Source organism: Eptesicus fuscus, chromosome 4 (genome assembly GCF_027574615.1).
Source record: "Eptesicus fuscus isolate TK198812 chromosome 4, DD_ASM_mEF_20220401, whole genome shotgun sequence".
Taxonomy (NCBI): domain Eukaryota; kingdom Metazoa; phylum Chordata; class Mammalia; order Chiroptera; family Vespertilionidae; genus Eptesicus; species Eptesicus fuscus.
In genome coordinates this window covers 96,895,157-96,916,028 of record NC_072476.1, presented here as the reverse complement: position 1 = coordinate 96,916,028, position 20,872 = coordinate 96,895,157, and the positions used below count along the sequence as shown (strand labels likewise).

At 39.6% G+C, this 20,872-nt stretch overlaps 1 protein-coding gene across 1 annotated transcript in view; it reads right to left on the bottom strand.

The window, feature by feature from the left end:
- Positions 1-20,872, bottom strand: part of MARCHF11 (membrane associated ring-CH-type finger 11) — an 86,765-nt gene that overhangs the window by 7,563 nt on the left and 58,330 nt on the right. Inside the window, exon 3 of the mRNA XM_008151666.3 lies at positions 12,493-12,685. Coding sequence (XP_008149888.1) covers positions 12,493-12,685 — 193 coding nt within the window. The remainder of the gene's footprint in view (positions 1-12,492; positions 12,686-20,872) is intronic.

The window sequence follows — 20,872 nt, the reverse complement described above, 5'->3', positions numbered from 1 at the left end:
TCTGACCCACTCAAAATTAATTACTCCCTCCTGCCTTCTACCTCTCCACACAAGAAACGCCTGCACTGTTTTACTTATTACCCATATTGGAACAATTTGTTTATATGTCTGTGAACCTAATCAGCTGTGTGCTTCCTGAGGACAGGAACCCTATTCCTACTTCAGTGTCTGGTACACAGTAGGAATTCAATAAATCTTTACTCAATGAGAGGAAATGAGAGACTAGCCATGACTGGAATTTAAAGGATAATAAGAATTAATTTTATCTAGTTGTGACTGCCATGAAAACAAAGAGAGATTGCAAGTATTATTCTATGAAGCGTTAAGAGTAATATTTTGATCTCAGGAACAAACAGATGCACACTCCAAGACTAGAGATGGAAAAGGCCCATATTTTATGACAGTGGACTTTGGGTCATGGAGAGAAGGTGAAGATGATGATAGTGTATGAGTGTGAGTATACACACACAGAGGGTCTAACAGGAGTAGAAGAGCTATAAAATTCTCTACAAGGATTTGTTTTCAGTCCTAATAAATTATAGCAGCCTCCCCCATAGTTTTGTTGGCCTGGTCATTAAGTGTTTGCCTGCCTCAACCAATCACCAAGCCAGAGTTACAAAATGATTGCAGCTAGGCCTAAAGCCTATAAGACAGGTATGGATTCCAGGCAAAGAGGGAGAATAAAAAAGATGCTGTCCACTCCTCTGACCACTTGCTTTTCTAAAAAGCCAATCTATCACTTAATTATTTTAGTGATTTATTTATTCCTTAGTAGATAGGAGACTCCTGACCTTTTGATTACTAACCCTGGAGCACTAACATACCATTGGTATATTTACAGAATATTCCTCAAAAGCTGCAAACTTTGTCATATGTTATAAAATACATGATGTTAGTATTTTTTAATATTAAAAAAATTCACTAGAGAGAAATGTTATATCATCGGAGTTTCTACCCAAACTTGCTTGGGGTCAAGAAAAACTACAGATATAATCATTTCAAAAACAGAAATAAAGGAATGAGCCCAATACTTTTATAGATAAAAAAGATATCCTGGAGTTCTCATAAAACTAGGAGCGTGGATTAGAATCAGTTTAATTTCAGTTGAATGCAACTTCAATTCTGTCCTTCAATTCATGAACAGATGAAACATCTGCAGCAAAGAGGTAACATTATATATCGCAGGGATCAGAAGTGGACAAACACTGAGTTTTAAAATCAGAAAATGTGGGCTTTGACTTCATCCAACCCCTTCATTTGGGGGCATGAGGACTCTAAGGACCAGAGAAACCACATGGTTTGACAAAGGGTCCATGGCCAGAATGAGAGCCAGAACCTAGACACCTGGTCCAGTGTCCTCACTCCCCAATTACTCAGACTGCAGCAGCCATCCTTGAGCAAAGCCAATCCTCACTGTGTTTCTTCAGCCCAAGGGATATTATACCAACTATGAAGTAGTGTGAACCAAAATCCCTTTTCAATAAAACCAGATGTGGGGCTGTTAAGTTCTCCTCTGGCCTTTATCCTCAGGGGTACATTGCAGCATTTGGATAGGAGATGGGAAGATTACAGTGACCTTCACAATCTTATATAATAAAAGGGTAATATGCAAATTGACCCTAAAGGTGGGACGACCAGAACAATTGCTGGACCAGTCACTATGAGGCACACTGACCACCTCTTTGTCCCTTTCCCCAGATGGCAGGCTCCAATTGCCTGATGGCGAAAAGAGAACCAGGGGTGGGTGGCAGGGGGATGCAAGTGGTGCCAGGCCAAGGCCCCCACCCCACCCATCACCCCACACAAAGAGGGCGACCTGCAGCAGGGGCAGGGCTGGTGAGCGGGTGGGAACAGCCAACCTCTGAGTCCCTTCCCCTGGCCATCAGGCACGGATCACCCAATGGCAAAAGGGGAACTGGGGGTGAGGGGGTGGGGCTGGCTGTGGGCATCCGGGGAAGATGGCCCTGATCACAGGCCAGGCCTAGGAACTGTACTCACGCACGAATTTCTTGTGCTGGGCCTCTAGTTATAATAATAAATCTCTCTGCATGCCCAATGTAACAGTATGTGGTTAAAAAACCGATCAAAAAATAAAAAAATAAAAAACCGATCAAAATCCATCTTGTGTGTTAATTAAATCTTTTTGGATCAGTAATCTACTTTTCTGTATCTCCATTTACTGCGCACACTCTAGTATATGGACCAAAGCCAGTTCTTAGAAGGACACTATTAGTAGACTTTCCTCATGGGAAGTAAAAATAAACACAACAAATTTTCCCTTTTTTTCCAACAATGGACAAATAATCTACTGCAAACTCACAGAGCACAATGTTATTAATCTTCAGGGTAAAACCAGACATGTATTGGCTGTTTTATTTTTCAGGGTGAGAATAATATCTTTAAAAATATAAATTGAAATATCTAATTAAAACCTGCTTATCTTTGTTTCATTTCTTGTGGCCTTATTTTTCATTTCTCTTAAATCATATAGGCTGTGTGTAAAAATTCCAAACATAAATAACATTTCTAACTCTTCCATTGCATTCACAACAGTCAGGTTTATATAATTGCAAATACTGATAAAAATTTTAACCTGAATATAAAAATGCTCAGACCTCCTTAATGTTTTATTCTGTGATCTAGCAACAGAATGTTTAAAATTCTCAAAACCACTCTCTGGAAGATAGTAGAGTCACAGACAGAGTCAAGTTGCACACACACATATATGCCCACCTGCACACAGAGAGAGGTCACTAGAGTTGTTGTCTCCTGATCTCCCAGCTGCTCTCCATGATCATGGAGGATGTGTCCCTGATTCTTGGATGTCCTCGGCTTCCTAGACCCACACACTTCATGTCCCTGTCGATGATAGCCACAACCTGGTGTGCCTAACCCCACCCTCTTCTGTTCCTCCCTCACTCCAGCCTGGAACTTTCCTTTCTAGAACCCATTCCAAGTACAAGCTCTGAAATTACCACCCATTGCTGACAACCACCACCTCCGATGCCTCTCACTCACTGACTTTCTTAATTTTAATGTATTCTGTCCCACCTCCTGAAGAGTTTGGGCCCCTGGACTGTGTAGTCTCTCCCCACTCTCCCAGCTTCTTTCTGGCTGTGGCTTCTTCCCAGCAGCTGAGAAAGCACACCCCATCCTATAATCACACTCCCACCACTGGAGGTGAAAGGCAAGGCTGATCTTGCTGCTGTCTTCTAGCAACTCTGCATGCAAACCCCATCATAGCCCAATCTCACCATTTCATGCTCATCCCATTGGGTAAAAAAACACAGCCAAATCGCCCTGTGGATGGGGACCACCCCTGCTCTCGCCTCAGGAGGGCACTCAATTATGCCCAACGAAGTCTCTAGCTCAGCTTCCTCCCCCAAATCTCACGAGGCTCCCTCCAGACTACTCATTGACAACACATGAATGGATATGTCTGTATTCCAATGAAACTTTATTTATGAGCACTAACTTTTATATTTTATATAATTTTCATATGTCATAAAAGAAAACAAAATTCTTCTTTTGATATTTGTCAACCATTTCAATATGTAAAACCCATTCTTAGATCACGGGCTGTACAAGAACATCCCTGCGCTATTTATACCTCTATCCTGCAATCCAGGCTTTGGACACAATAAATGGCCCGTAGATGACTGACACCTCTTTGGCTAAACTGCCCAAATTGAGAGAGATGGCTCAAAGAGTCACACCGTGTCCTAGGAGGAAATAGGAGGCAACAGTAACAACATATTTGGTCAGCTACGCTGCTGATTATACTGATATTTTTCCAAAAGAACTTGAACTTTACAAGGTCAAATGAAAGAAAGGTATTGGGTTGGGTTTTCTCTTCAGAGGAGGCCTAAAATGTTCATTAGCTTCAAGAGACCATGCAAGGCAAGTAACAAAACAAATTCCCTTCTATTTTATTTCCTGGGGTTTTAAAAGCAGCAATATCACCACAACTAACATGATGATAATCTTTAGAAAAATTGGTAAACATCAGTATGACTAAAACATACAAAAGCCTATAATTTGTACCTCCAGAGCAAAGAGATAATAATAGCCTATATCTCAAAACATAAAGAATACACATTTGTTTCCTCTCTAAGAATTTTGAATTACAGTACAAGCAGCCACTCTGCCTCTCCCTCCAAAGGGCCTGACCAGGATGTACTCAGAAATTAGAAACCTAAGGACCCAAGGCTGAGGCTGGTGTTGAAGAACAGACTTCTGATTGCCTTGCATCAGAATCTTTGTATAAATGAAATTGAGGCATTTCCTGGGACAAGAAGCTTGCTAAGATATTCTGAAATTGAGAAATAATGACCTGTGCTTATAAAGGAATTCTGCTCTAAGAAGTCGTTCCAAATAAGCTAGCAGAACATGCAACTCTGGGAACAGTCATGACTGCGGGGTGACAGGCCCCTTCCCTTCAGCATGGCCAACCTCACAACCCAGTCCTCAGCCTGGGATGAACTTTGAAGGGAAGCCCAGAGGGGCTCTGGGCCAGAGTGGAAGGTTTCTGTCCACCCTGCACTAACTGGCAGCTGTGCAAAGGTCTCCTAAGTAGCCAAATTGTAGCACTGAATGAATGTAGGTCCCTGATCAAATTATAGGTCAGGAAATGGAATCATTTCCTGGAGCAAAGGTGGCTGGTAGTCTTTTTGTGTCAAGAGGAAAATTATGATATGAAGATTCAACAAAGAAATACTGGGTGAATCAACTTTCCTAGTTACTTTTGCCGAACAGTGTTTGAGTTTGTGTTTGTTTTTCACACCCCTATGATGCATGCAGACTTATCCACATTAGTGCTTCCCCTGAAACTCAGAATGAGACAAGGGCAACACCTTCTGCAATGCATTTTCTTGCTCTGTATTCCAATGAAACTTTATTTATGAGCACTAAATTTTATATTAAGCTCCCACTTAGGCAGCTTTCTGCATCGCCCTCTGTGGCTGAATGCTGACTTGTTGACTTTCCTGAGTGAGCTCAGGGCTCAGACCCAGACTTGGTGGTGGTGGTGGTGGTGATGGTTATGGGGATGGGAGGGGGTGAAGTGTGATGAAAGGTTGGATCTGGCTTCCAATATTTTGTGCTTTTAAAATATTGACTGTAGCCCTAGCCGGTTTGGCCCAGTGGATAGAGCGTGGGCCTGCGGACTGAAAGGTCCCAGGTTCGATTCCGGTCAAGGGCATGTACCTTGGTTGCGGGCACATCCCCAGTAGGAGGTGTGCAGGAGGCAGCTGATCGATGTTTCTCTCTCATCGATGTTTCTAACTCTCTATCCCTCTCCCTTCCTCTCTGTAAAAAAAATCAATAAAATATATTTTAAAAAATAATAATAAAATAAAATAAAATATTGACTGTACACCGATTGGAAGCCTTAGCATAAAACTTTCTGGCAATTTTGAATGGGGTGGGGCAGGTGTGGAGGTGTAGGCAGCTGACAGCTATTGTCTCTACTCCCCACAGGGAAAGTATTTTCAATGTGGAGATGACCCGTGTCCAGTCACGCTGGATTCTGTGGTCCCGGCTCTCCTTAGGGAAGGGAAGGAGAGGGCTTCCTCTATCAGACATCCACAAACACCTCTGTGCAGGACAGCACCGGAGCAGGCCCTAAAAAATGCCACCAATATGCATGTTCTCCTGGTAATCTTACATTTTCACTTGGAATATTTAATAATTTTATAGATATCATTTTATATTTATCTATAAGTATTTGGCAGCTTAAAAAATGCTCTCTCTCTCTCCAATGACCCAAGGGAAGACATTTTGCAGACCTGGCCGACCACTGCCCTTTGAAGCACATTCATCTATGTGGTTGCCGACCAAGTGTGGTGGCTACGCAGGAACTGGAGGCTCTCCTGTGCTCTCCAGCCAACTCATTTTTTCCCTGCTCTAAATTTTGGCATTTCCATTCCAATGCTAATCTCTTTCTAACTCTTTCAGTAAATGTGTTTTCATCTAAAATACTTTAGAAAATATTGTCAGGTTCTGAATCATGCTGAGTGAGAAGTACCAGAGACCCTGGAAAATTTTAAACAGGAGGGAGTCTAGAAGTCATATTTTGCTTGGAATGCACTAGAATTCTTTTCTTTAGTTGATTTACTTTCTTAATTATGCTTTGCTTAAGCTAATTGCTTTGTGCTTGTTGAAAGTGAGACACAGGAAGGAAGATGACCTGAAAGCACCATTTCAGGAGGAAACGACCTGGCATTAGACAGGCAGACAACTGATCACCCTCAATGGCAAGAACTCATTTGTGGTAACGGAGACTCTGATTATCCTAAAATTATTTGTCACACTTCTTCATCTTTCTTCATACACTATTAAAGAATTAGAAAATGTACATTTTAAATTTTATGTCCATAAAATGTTAAATAAGGTGTTCCTTTTAGCTGCTTTGCCTGGAGGGAAAAAAATGAGCAAAGTGAAGCAATATCAAAGGCAAGAGAGAAACATTAAGTTGGCTTTTAAAAATGTAAACACATGTCTGATATCATCGGTCTAAAACCATAGGAATATGTTGTGTTTATTTATTGTCCTGAAGTTCTATAATGAAATGTGAATAAAAGTTACCGACTGGGAACTCTAAATAGTCTTCCTGTGTGTACAAGTTTCCAAGTGGCTTTAGCTAGATATATTACCAACTATGAAGAACAGATTTTCAACAGGGCTACAATAATAGAGATAAAATTTACATAGATTTTTAAAAATGTATTTAGATTCAAAATACAGTAAAATAAAACTTTATTTCGGAGAATATGGCATTTCTGCTGAGGAGCATTTTTTTCAGTATTGACTGTAATTGATACAGCAAGAAGATATTTTAATCAGATCCTCACTCTGGTACATCTCTGGCTATTTTTTTAAAATTCCCTAATCTCTGCAGCTTTCCAAAGCAAGACAGCATAAACAATCATAATATACTTTATTTCAGTACTTTAAGAGAGCCCTGAGAAATAGTTGTGGTTCCTGATGGGAAAAGTGTGTGTGTGTGTGTGTGTGTGTGTGTGTGTGTGTGTGTCCTCCATTCTGCATGCTTGTGCTTTAATTTGAGAAATAGAAACATACAGAAAACAAGCAATAACAGAACCAGTACTTTAGCCACAGAGCCAAGTGACAGAGAGAAGCAATTTTTCTTAAAGCAATTTCAGGTATCACTTTCTACACGAATAAAAAAAGGGATAGATTGAAGCATGAAATCCCTTCAGGGTTAACAGTATAATAGAAGAAACTGGCCAGGAGCTCCTAAGGGCTCGGGGGAAGGCAGGGTTTGTGAGAGGTGGTGATCTCTGACTTCGATCACCCCTGCTGGATTTCATTTTTCAGAAAAAATAAGTGGCGTGTTAACAACACAGATCATTGGCCTGTGTCCCTGCACATCACACCCCTGGCATCGAAAGACACCAGGCAGGATGACCTGCATATTCACATGGCCCAGTGTGGCCACTCTTAGATAAAACTGCCCTATAGACTAATAGTCACAGAATGAATTAAGAAAACCACTCTAATGGTGTTCAGTATAGTTGCAGCTACCAATGGCAAAATGTGACATCCAGGCTTGTCAAGGTATGGGAAAACTGGAACTCCCGTATATTGGGAGTGGGGAGGTATAAACTGGTAAGCCTTTTTAGGGTGCAAAATGTTAACATGTGCATATTACTCAAACCAGACTTTCCACTCCTTGGAATCTGGCCTACAGAAATACATAAGAGGATGTCCTTCACAGCATTGTTCATAAAGGCAAAAATATCCATCAACAGAAGAAGAAAGTTCAAGTAAATCACATATATCCGTTCTATTGTGAAAAGAGATCGAGATCATATTGTTGAATGAACAAGACTATTTGTTCAACCATATAAATATAAATAGTTTTGATCCCGCTTATACGAAAAATGTGAAAGTTAACCTAATGAAAAAGAGCATCAAGATGTTGAGAGGGGATGTTTCTTCAAATGGCCCATCTTAAACTTTATATATTTCAGAATTATAAATACAAAGGTGTCTTTTAATTTGAATCTGTATATATTACCATGGACAATTAAGAAAATTTTTAAAAGAACAAAAGTAATCCAAGTTTTTAAATTTTGTAATCACAATTAATTAGTTCCTTCCTTTAGTATCTCAGGGAAGACTTTCCAGACATGGACTTGGCACCACTTTGTGGTGTTAATGAGATTAGGTATAAGCACTGCTATATCTATTTCAGGAATCCCACTAACATAATAGGGTTTCAGTTTTAGTTCGTTGCTTCTACAAGAAACTCAACTGACCTCTACGCTACCAGACACTAAGTGACTTGGTTACTGCCCTCCCTCTTCACATGCAAGTGAATCAAATGACTCCCTGTCCTTATGGCCATCACTTAGTCCCTCAATCTTTGAGTCACTCAAAAGCACATTCCTCTGTGGCCCAAACTTGCTTTGAATCACAGGACCAATGGAAGTGAGAGCCTTCTATTTTCTCTATGTGCAAAGTGCGGAGTAAAGAATCAGATGCTGTATGTACCCAGTGCCATCTGCCAAGCACTTGCTCTTCATTTCTGAGTTTGTTAACCTTCCTTTGTCCACTGTGCAAATCTTCTTAGGAGGGAATCTGTTTTGCTTATTGCTTCTCCCTAAATTACTGGCCCTGGGCTACCACATTTGGGTGGTTTCAATCCTTTAGATTAGTTTTCCTGGTGCACAATGATAGTCTGAATGCCATCTACTTAAATATTTAAAAGAGCTCCCCAAATATAATGTAAAGTATTCTCTCCTTATACCGCCATTTCTGTAAGACATGTCTCCTTCTTATGGCTCTCCATCTACCTCTTCACCACCACCATCTCACCGTTAGTCTCCTTCCTTCCCTTAATCCTCTGGAACTCATTTTCACTTTATTCATCTCTTGTGGAACAGTTTCTTTATCATGTAGGAAACACAACCTATTTATATGGACATGGTGCAGCTTGTTAATCAAATTTTTATGCATATATCATTCCATTACCTAGTAATCTGTCCAATATGGTAGCCACTACCACATTTGGCTATTTAAATTAAATTTAAATTAATTTAAATAACATTAAGTTTAATATTCAATTACTCATTCTCACTAACCACATTTCAAGTGCTTAATAGCCAAATGTAGCCTGTGTCCATGGTACTGGACAGCATAGATATGCAATGTTTTCATCATTGTAAAATGTTCCATCCATCGGACAGTCCTGGTTTAGGTATTTCAACTCTAATAGTACCCAGACCCTTGGGAGAATTCAAAACTTTAACAGCAAAAAGAACTTGGGTCTCAGGAAAGCAGAAAACTTACTAATAATGAATGAAAGCAACAACAAATTCACTGTGACTGGAAATAAGTAAATAAATTTCCCATGTAAATAAATTTTCTACAAATACTGACATTTCTATTTAATAATCCAATAAGACTCTCTTCCTAAACATGACATACATTGGCTGGATTATAACAATTTTTTATTGTGGAATAATCTGTAGATTTTCAGAATTATTATTGAAAAAGAACATTTATGAAGCTGCCAACCTGCTCTTCTCATTTAGGTATAAACAAGTCTGAAAAGCTTGGATGAATAGGAATGTAGGAATGTTTTCAACTACTTTAAAGCCCTCTGAATGGCAAGCCAGTCTTACATCCTCCAACAGTGACAAGGGGCCATCTCCCCATTTGCCAAGCATCTATTCATCCATCAGCCTGCTTGGCTCTCACTTCCCCCCATGAAATCTGCCTGAATCCATCCACTCCTTACACATCACACCCCAGAGTTAATCTCTCCCAGCTTTGTCCAACCACCATCTCCTGTGCATACTTCCCTACTGTGCACAACTCACTGCATTCTGGTTACCTACTTACACGTCTGTCTGTCCTGCCTGTGGGCTAGAAGCTCCTTGTGGGCAGGAAAGTTACTGACTCTTACTTTTATTCTCAGCTTCTAGCACGATGTCTGGCACATAGAAAGCTCTCAATATATATTTATTAAACTGAGCTAAGCAAATTGGGCTCAGAGCTGTAAACCTGCTTTTCACTCAACTCTGACTTGAAGTCTTGCTGTCAGGAGTATTTGAGGTATAATCAATATAATCTACTTTGTCACTGTCTACACTTAATTAGCAGACATTTGAATGAATCTGAAATGTTAGCTATGATCTATTTGGCTATTGTTAGCCTCCCTGTATTTGTTTTCTTTACTATAGTAGTTTTCTCACTTCTTAGGGAGAAAAATAAGATTTTCTCTGGGCCCAAACAGACTAAATAATAACATTTCCAAGTAAAATCAAGAATGTTGTTCAATCTGAATTCTTCCATATTTTTAAAATACTCAAATAAATAATTGAATAATGGCACTTATATTTGATGAAACAAAACACAACAGTATTTCAATATTTAAAATGTATATAAAAATTCACTCTCCAGAGTGTCTCCAGGAAAATGTCCATTGGTTTTTGTTTCTAAGAAATTTGACTTTATAAAATGGGAAACACCTATATTTCAAAACAGAGTCCCAAATATGTCATATATTATTGAAAGATCAATTAGTTCAAATATACGTGGTTTTTAAAGCAGAATTCTAATATTCCTGATTAAAAATCTGGCATTAGCAATCAAAATTTGAGGAATAATATACTAAATGTAAGCTGTGGAATTTAGGAAAATAATTTCCTGACCAGGAAACACAGGGCCCTTTTTAGTTAATATCAAGAAAGTCAAGTGAAATTCCTTTTCCCCTCCAGGTTGGATTGGGAGCCTAATGGTTCCTTTGTTTTTTACCTCTCCTTTGAATATTAATGGGACACCACATTTTACAACATTTATGCGGAAACACAGAAGAAACACTATCTCTGAATTTATTGAGGGAGTTGTAGAATAATTTTGTAATTCTCTTTATTTAGAGCACTACCCTAGAGATTACATTTGTATAGAGATTTAGCATTTCCAAAAGCATGCATAGGCATTATCACACTTAATGCAAACTGTTCATATACATGATTAGCTCAATTATTCAGGCAACATCTGTTCAGCTTACATATTATTCATGACATTTCCCTGCCTTCTTTTTTTCCTTTCTGGACTGAAATTTGATCATTTTCTTTCTTATTAGCTTTGTACTAGTGACAAAGGAGAAAAATAAGATAAGGAGAGGGAATTCAGGCTGATCATATTTTAAAATTTATAGAGTTCTTTTAGAAAAAAAATGACTTAGAATATAAAACTGCGGCTAAATTAAGGCTCTGGTGAGTAGAGGCCGTCATTTAAGTTATTTAAATTATTTCAATGTTTGTGATTTACTCAAATGCCCTTAATTTACAACTTGCAATTAATAACATTATTTATTAATCATTATTTCCCTTCTTTAGGCCTGTGAGCTAGGGATGATTACTCCCATTTTTGTAGGTGAGAAAACAGGGATATGGACAAAGTTGATATGTCCACGCAGACGCCAGGTATTGAGGCCTCGTGATCTGATCCAAGCTGAGCATCCATTCCCTGAAAGCAGTGCATATGAGAAGGTGTAGGAGGCTCCTAAAACACAGAGAGGCCTGAAGTTTCTGATTGGGCAGGTCTAGGGTGGGGCCTGAGAGGTTGCAGATGCTGCTATTGCTGGTTCTCCTCCGACCACACTTCGAGAACCAGTTTTAAAAACCATAGCTGCTCACCTCAGCTCTTTCCACACCCCCCTCAACTGTAAGCCACATCTGAGCAGGGAAAGTCGCCTTGGTCCAGTGTTGCCCTTCCCCATTCCTGCCCCCCACTGTCCACTGGTCGCCATCAAGGCGCCTGGGGCACCTCACACGCCACATAAACACTGGATGTATGAGTCTGCTCTCATTTCTCAGGGAAACAACAGATCAGTCAACTGTGGGATCTGTTTAAGCTAAAACGTTTGATCCTTTTTCTCTTTTAGGCCACTAAATTTAATAAGCGAAACAAAGAAGCACAGGACAGCTGTGCCTAAGTCCCTGCCTTCGGGGAACCTGAGTCTCCGAAAACTGCCCCTAAGTCCCTGCCTTCGGGGAACCTGAGTCTCTGCCCCCGAGGGAATCTGAGTCACCATGCCAGGATGTGAGACCTCCAGGAGTGGGTCCTCTCCCCAAATGCACAACATCACCGCTGGCATCCATCAGTGCTATCCCAGCTTTGTGAAGGGCGACGGATTTGCTCTTATTCCTTAGAAATAAATGACTATCCTTCTATCGCCCACCCTAAAAAGTTTGACTTCTCCTTCCTTTACGTTGCAAAATATGTCACTTAAAATGGGCATGTTCCTGTTCACTTTTTTAAACTACTCGGGAATGTAGATGCTATGCTTTTAGAGAAAGGTGGCCAGGTTGTGACACCCCAGGTAGTCGTTAGTTCACTGGAGAACCAAGATCGTGCGAACCACAACATTCGACATCACATCCAACTGGCGCAAATATAATAGCTGCAAGAAATGGGTTACTGACAGTTGGTTAACGTGTAACGTCATGGTCTTACCTATGCACACTAGATCCATAAAACCATACATTCCATAGCAGATTTGAAAAAGGATGTCCTTCCTCTGCCACACTGCATAGGGGCTGAAGGCGGACCAGAGGAGCCAGGTCACACTCGCTATTAAGAACAGGGATCCTAGGATTACAGCAATCATCTGAACTTTCTCAACCAGTGTTATAGAAATGCTTTGCCACTAAAAGAAAAACAGAGGCATGTAAGAAAAAAGGTGCTGTGTATAATTTGAAAAGCAAAAAAACAAAACAAAACACACACAAAAAAAAACAACAACCATTTTCAGCCCCATGTTTCTCTTTATAATATTAGGCCCTTTTCAATCTGATGGGCCCCCAAATGAATTTTCCCATTTCATCCAGGCTGTACAAAATAGAGGAGGAAATAAATATTAATGAGCTGCCTTAACTTCATTATTTTCAGTAATTCACCATTCTGTAAGTTTAATCTAGTTTTAGTCCAGATAACAGCACTGACAGCGAATGGCTGAGGAATATTTAGTACCTGGGAATTACATTACCATCTTTCATGCATGCAGAGAATTTAAAACTCTGAAGGAACACAGGGAAGACACCTCGGTTTGGAAGTCTGTTTTACACTTATCTTATTTGGCTACTACAACAAAAGGGATTTCTTGTTTTGTGAGGAAATGTGAAAAACAAATAATTAGGTGAAATAGCAGCAAAAGCTGAAAAGGCTGTTTAAGGTAAAATACTAGAATAATTATAAGGGAGCTATAAAATGTTATATTATCTGTTATTCATAAATTTCATATACTCAGATATTATTGACTTTTAATTATAGGTTAATCCATGAAGCCATTTTTGTCAAGATTTAGAATTTGTACACAAATGGAGAATCTTTGAAACTCACAAACTGTATAATGTTACACTACTCAAAGGGGAAGGTAATTTGAGAGAATTTACAGTACAAATGATCAAACAATTTTCAAGAGTGTTATCGACTTGAGATAATTAAATAGTCATGTTCTCACTTTTGTATAATTGAGACAGAAACAACACTAAAGTTGCTGTCATGGTTTGCCAGTAAACAGTGAAACACAACCTGTAGAATCGAAAGAGCTCTGGCTGTTGCAACGTATGATGTGTCAGAATTCCTGAACAGTTTAAATACCTTTAAAGCCAAAGGAACTTAAGCAACTGGGTGAATCTGGTATTTTCTTAAACTCTTTACTTACCTGAAGTCTGAATATGTGCACCCCCAAGTCTATCACTACCCACAACTTCCCTTTCTCCCTCCCACTGTGTCGCTATCTCTTCCATCATAAAAAATTTACATATAATATTTAAGTACGCATTTGACCATGCATATTCATGATACTCTTAAATTCTATATTTATGAAAGATTACATATCAAAATGCATTAGAAATATTTCATTTTCTAAAGTCATTTATTTTTTTCCTTTAAAAAACAGAACCAATAGACAAAGTTTGGTGGAAATTCTATAAGAAAGATATTTCTAACCATCTTAAGACAAAGATTCATTTATTGAAAAATGGTTCTTGCTTTTCACAATTCTGAATAAATAATAATTAACCTGGATCAACATTATTTTTTCATTGCCAATCAACCAATGTTGTATTTCAAGCATATATTTGAAGTCAGCTTTTCATTCACTGCCTGACATAATTTTAAACACATTAATTTCAAACTGCTGGGCATTTGAATTTTAAACCATTTTAAATTTGGTTTCACCAAACAAGTGTGAAGTGTCAGTATCAGTTGCTTTTGTTTAGTTTTGATGCTCACTAAAATTTGCATTGAGTACATCCACATGGTAAGCAATATAGAAAACTAGTTCCAACTTGCACCCACCCTAGAGGGGCACTACCCTGTCTGTACGTATTAGGTCACCCTCTATCAATTTATTAAGCACATCAGATAGATGAAAACACAGCATACGTTTAAATCCATCAGGCAAAGGTGTTTGCCAGTAATTCTTTATATCCCAGATTCATTACATAATTTTAGTGAAGTTAAATTTGGACAGCTCAATAATGTATGGTTAATTATATTTAGCTTCAATTAGGCTTACTAATTAATTGACCCAAGACTGCCTGCATGCCAATTCAGTAACAAATGGTGGCGGGAGGTTTTACTAGACACTTGGTAGGGATGGTTTGATTGATGAGGCTAAGCTGTCTCCTGGGACACAGGAAATTGTGGTGGCTCAGTCTCTGAGTCAGCAAGACTCTGGGAGGTTGGGGGGAACCTCAGGTGGCAGGCTTCTGACACGTGAGGCTTAGCTGTTCCTTAACAGAAAAGGTGAATGATTAAAGGGACAGACGTACTAGGAAAAAGATGTTGATGGTGATACCAAATTTAAAATGGTTTAAAATTCAACTACCTGGCAGTTTGGAATCAAATTTATGTCAGGAAGCAAAGAAAAGAAGAACTCAATGACAGTACATTGGGAAACTTAATTGTTTACTATTAACATAAACATAATCTCTCCTGTGGCTCTATGAATTTGAGATTTTTGAAGTTTATTTTTAAAGGAGGATAAACTGCTCATATCTATAATGAGCTCACTGAAATTTTTCATTTTATATCTCTTTGCTAACAATGCAAATCTGCGTGGAAGTGCATTAATGTGCTTCATAAACCGATAAAATTAACACCATTTCACTGAATAGCCAATGAGAACAAACCATTATTGAAACCAAAATTATTAAACCAATTGTGAACACAGGCATTTCCCTTTGAACACTGAAAGTATCTTGGCAATTTGTCTATCAAATAGGGATCTTTCTTATTTTTGCCGTTATGTGCAATAAGTGGAATTTGTTCACATTCTTTCCCCAGGAAAAATAATACTGCTTCCCACCACTAGGAAACACCCACCTACATCCTGGCCCTGGACATTATCTACAGGCTCAGCCCAAGGAACTGCGCTAATGGACCATTAGCTTGGACAATAAAAGCAGAAGGTGAGTCTCCTGAGCCCCTCTCTTTTCCCTGACAGTTTCCAAGGCCGGGATTTCAGTTTGTAAGACATTTCTGAATCTTAAACAAAATTTGCCAACTGATGATCACACTTTCCTCCTCTAAATCTTGAGATATGTGTATGCACATGTATTTTTCCACTTAAATTTCTTCCTAAGATTGAAAAGGGAAACAAAAGAACAATAACCAAATTGGCTCTAAATAATTGCTATTATTTTACTTCCATAACATTTGGATATGTGTTGACACTTTTATATTTCTGAAGAGCTGTTCAATTTTACACAAATGATGGGACCTGCTGTTTCTAGCAAAGTGGGGCCATTGGCTCCTCTTTTGGAAGTTCATCATCATTTAGTGGACTGGAAGTCATTTAATATTTAAGTAGAGCTAATAAATGCCAGGCATTTTTCTAAGAGGTTACATGTCTGAGCTAACTTAACCCCCATGACAACTCTATTAGGGAGGTACCATTATAATTTTGAAAATAAGTAAATTGAGGCAGAGAGGTTACACAATTTGCCCAAGGTTAATCTTCAACCTAGTGAGAACTGGGAACTGAGATACAAACCCCAGTAGTCTGGCTCCTAGGGTCATGCTCTTAACCCTTATGCTACACTGTGTAATAATTCCACCGAGCTCTGATAATAATTAATTGCACACGCTCCGTCTTTGCAAGTGCCAAGGCAATTTTCCTGATTAAAAGCGTGGAGTCTGTCCTCTCTGAATCTATTGAAATAGATTTTCAGCTGTTCTTCTAGCTGTGAATCATTCCGGGATCCTCTGTGTAACTCCCAAGTCTACGTTGCTAATGAAAGAACTGCCCCTGCTGGGTGGACTCTCAGCTCCATCAAGGAGGGCTCAGTGGTCATGGTTCAGCACACATTCCCAATGCTGGCACATAACTGTAGCAGGAAGGATGAAAGAAAGTATGGAGAAATATTACGAGGGAGAGAGGGAAGGAGCAGGGAAGGAAGTTGGAAGGAAGAAGCAAAAAGGGTGGGAGGAGAGAGGAAGAGAGCACACTCTGACTTCTTTGGATTCTCCCAAATGCTATGTGCTTTTTACTTTGGCCCCTCTCTGCCTCTGAGCATGCTCCGTCTTCAGCATGCAATGCCCTTCTCCCCTTTCGCACCAGATGAGATCTTGCTTCCATCCGCAACAGGCTCTAATGCATCTAAACCTACCCGCCTCATGTTGCTCCTCTTTTAAGCAGAATCCCTCTATCTGGATCCTGCAATCCAATGTTTATACTTCAGTTTACTTCTGATTTCTTTCTCACTTGGGTCCCAGATAGGTGTTTTAGCTCCTTGTTGTCCATGGACTGCAGGTTTCATAACAGGAGAAGAGCAGTCTCATCTCCCTTTACGTTCACCAAGAGCTGAACACACTGCTGGGGCTCAGGGCAGGCTGCCCCAAATGGCATATTGATTACTTTGAATTAAAGTTACTTGATAAGCAACCAGTGCAAGAAGGGCATGCGGATCCTCCCTGCCTTGAATGCAGGATATAAATCTCTCCTGTGAAAGGGGCCCTCCACGCTCTAGTGGGGAGGGGAAGGGAGGGGGGAGAGTCCTAAGAGAGACACTTCACCACTGAGTTAAGGAATCCAGGGCCGAGAAACCTTGTTACTCCTTTCTACCCAAGCCCAAACTGTGTTTAGATTCCTCACCAACAAGCATACAAACCTAAGTGTCTCTGTTCTGTCACTTCTACACAAAGTTATTGTTTCTTGGCCTAAAAAGTATAAAAATCTGCTGGCTGGTCAATCTGAGAGTATTATTTTTGATCTCCTGTGGGCACATATTACATTGGTTTTTCTCCTATTAATCTGGCCTTTTTCAATTTTATTATTAGTCTGGTCATAAGAACTCAAGAAGGAGAAAGGGGAGAACACCGAGTAAATGCTTTAAATACACCGTCTCCTGACTAGTTTCCACCGTCTATCTCTCTGACTTCCAGACTGACATCCTCTCCACATCCATTCTATCACTACCCACAGGATCAAGGTACAGCTCTGGCCAAACCACCAGTAAGTAGAGAAGTGAGAATTTAAACCCAGACCCGTCTCCAAAGCCCAGGTTCTTTCTAAAATGCCTTTCTCTCTGTCTGGACATAATTATACCTATCTAAAAGGTAGTTGTAGAGACAGAAAAAAGGCAAATATGAAAAAAGCAGCTAAGCAGAGTGCCAACTAAGTCTGACCTATAGCTTTCTAAATGGCATCCTCAAATTTCTTGAATCTGAAAGTTGCAGTTTGTTAAATGAGTATTAACATTACGACAGAAATCTCAAAGAATTCTTTCTTTTTAATTTTAATGACGTTTAAAAGGAATTAAATAAACTCATGTCGGAAATTATTTAGTAATTTACATACAACTGTTCATAGATGCACCAAGTAAGGTTTACTAGTTATAAAAAGATTCAAGTAATACTCATGGCCTAGAATTGAGTACCATTTTGTGTGAGGGCCTGTGTTATGTGGCACTCTGTGAGAAAGTAGATAGGTATCCATTAGACTATAGACTGTGAAACCATGACAAAAATCATTGCCCTTACCAATGAAATCTTACTAATCAACACAGGTTTATTAGTACCTTCCAAAAAAAAAAAAAAAGGATAGAAAAGAAAGCTAAGAATTTTCTTTAAAAAAAATGATGGGAGCCTAAGCCAAGGTAAGACCAACAGTTTCCCCCGTGTATGAATGTATTTCAACCAGTAAGATAAGAACTGAAGGAAGGCATAATTCAATGAGGCCTCCAGGATGCTATTTAGAAAGCTGTACATGTCACTCCATTGTCTGAAAAAGGTAATATACCTTCTCAATTTAGATCTCAATTTTCTCCCTAAAAATAACAAATGCTCAGAGAGAACAAGGCTGAACTCTGAGAAAGTAGATTCATTCAGTGTGCACTAAATCATTTGGGCTAAAGTACTGTATCCTTTTTGTTTTAACAAGGAAGGCTAGATATGAATCATAAGCTAATAGATTTGTAGTAGAATGATTTATTGTATGCAGGTGACAGGTGGGATTACTCACCAGTGTCACAGGAGAGAACACCTGCTCATAAGAAGTGTCTTCCTCAGTAAAATGAGTTTAGCTAAAACCTATTTTCAATCATCTTTAGATGGTTTTTAAATTGAACCACTAAAGTTGGGACTTGAAATGCTGGCAGAAAAAATCTCAATGTGTAATCAATTTGACATGTGGATACGGCATTCAATTAATTATACGCCTATTCTTTGTAGAATTGTATTTCTAGGCCGCATGTTAAAAGTGATTTCACAGTGTGGGCTGTGTCCTCTCTGACTGAAAGACATCTTCATAAACTTCCCAGAGCTGAGTTGAATGTCAGACATAGGAAATTTGCCTTGCCTCTGAGAAAGGTGAAATCTAAACAACCTAGAGAAAATAATTAGAAAAACATAAAACTGCTTCTTTAAAATATTAATAAAATTGATAAGATTCTAGCAAGACTAACAAAGAAATGAAAGATACAATCACTGATCCTACAGATAAAAAGAGGGAAATTTTATAAAAACTTAATGCCAATTAATTCAATAATATTGATGAAGTAGACACATTCTTTGAAAAGCATAACTTATCAAAATTTACTCAAGAAGAAATAGAATGTATGAATAACCCTATTTAAAATAAACTGAATTTTTCATCAAAAGCCTTCCAGAAACAAATGAACAAACACCTCCAGAACAAGATGGTTTCACTGGAGAATTTTATCAGACATTTAGAAAATATAATATTAATCTTACATGAACTCTTTCAGAAAATAAAGGGCAGAACATTTCCCAACTCATTTTTGGGGGCCAGCATAAACCTGATACCAAAACCTGAAAAAAACATTATGAGGAAATAAAAAATCCAGACCAATATTCTTTATAAGCATAGATTTTTTTAAAAAATCTTCCACAAAACATTAGCAAAGAAAATCTAGCAATATATAGTGAGTGAAGTTTATCCTAGGAATGCAAGGTGGATATAACATTCAAGTATAAGTCAATGTAACTGACTTTATCAATGAACTAAAAAAAAAAAAAAAGATTCTCTCAATAGATGTAGTAAAATTATATGACAAACACCTATTTATGATATAAAAAAAAACTATGAGCAGAAGGAAAATTCCTTAACCTGAAAAAAAAATTGTCTGCAAAACACTTAAAACTAAAATAATACTTATGGTGAAAAAAAAATGCTCCCATACCTTCCCAAGATCAGGAACTACACAAAGATGTCTACCCTTATTCCTTCTATTAATTATTGAACTGGATGTCCTGGTCAATGGAATAAAGCAAAAATCCTAGCTAATAATAGACAAATATGCAAATTGACCATACCTCCGACACACCCACAAGTCACGCCCACAAGCCACGCCCACCATCCAATCAGAGCGAGCATGCAAATTAACCCAACCAAGATGGCTACAGTCACAGAGAGCAAGGTTTCCTAGGTAACAGAGGAAGCCAAGCTTTCCACCTGCCATTGCCAGGCCTAAGCCTCCACTCAAGCTACAAAGTTTCAATTATAGAAGGTAAACAAATTCAAACAGAAATGGCGGCAGAATGGAGCTTGAGTGAGCAGGCCAGGGTTGTCCCCGGCAAAAGGGGAAGCAAAGCTTTCCGCACACCCTGGCCAGGCTCACCCACTTAAGGCTACAAAGTTTCAATTATAACCCCAACAGAAATGGCTGCTGGCCACGGAGGGAGCCCCAGGCTTTGCTCCGCTCCAGGCTACAAAGTTTCAATTGTAGAAGGAAAATAAATTCCAGATACCAGGGCCTCTGCTTGGATTGCCAGGGGGCGTGGCTGGCCTGCAAACCACCACAGGCCCCTCGCTCAGGCCGCCCCACGCCCCAAGGGTACCCCACCCTGATCAGGGACACCCTTCAGGGTAAACCAGCTGGCCCCCACCCCTGTACCAGGCCTCTATCCTATCTAATAAAAGAGTAATATGCAGATTGATCATCACTGCAACACACAATATAGCTGCCCCCATGTGGTCAAAGATCCTGCCCCCATGTGGACACAAGATGGCCACCACAAGATGGCCAGCAGGAGAGGGCAGTTGGGAGGCACCCTGCCTACAAGGGAGGGCAGTTGAGAGGGACCAGGCCTGCAAGGGAGGGCAGTTGGAGGTGATCAACCCTGCAGGAGAGGGCAGTTAGGGGTGACCAGGCCGGCAGAGGAGGGAAGTTGGGGGCAAACAGGCTGGCAGCAGAGCGGTTAGGGGGTGATCAGGCTGGCAGGCAGAAGCGGTTAGGGGAAATCAGGAAGGCAGGCAGGCAAGCAGTTGGGAGCCAGCAATCCCGGTGGGATCGGGCCTAAACGGGCAGTCGGACATCCCTTCAGGGGTCCCAGATTGGATAGGGTACAGGCTGGGCTGAGGGAC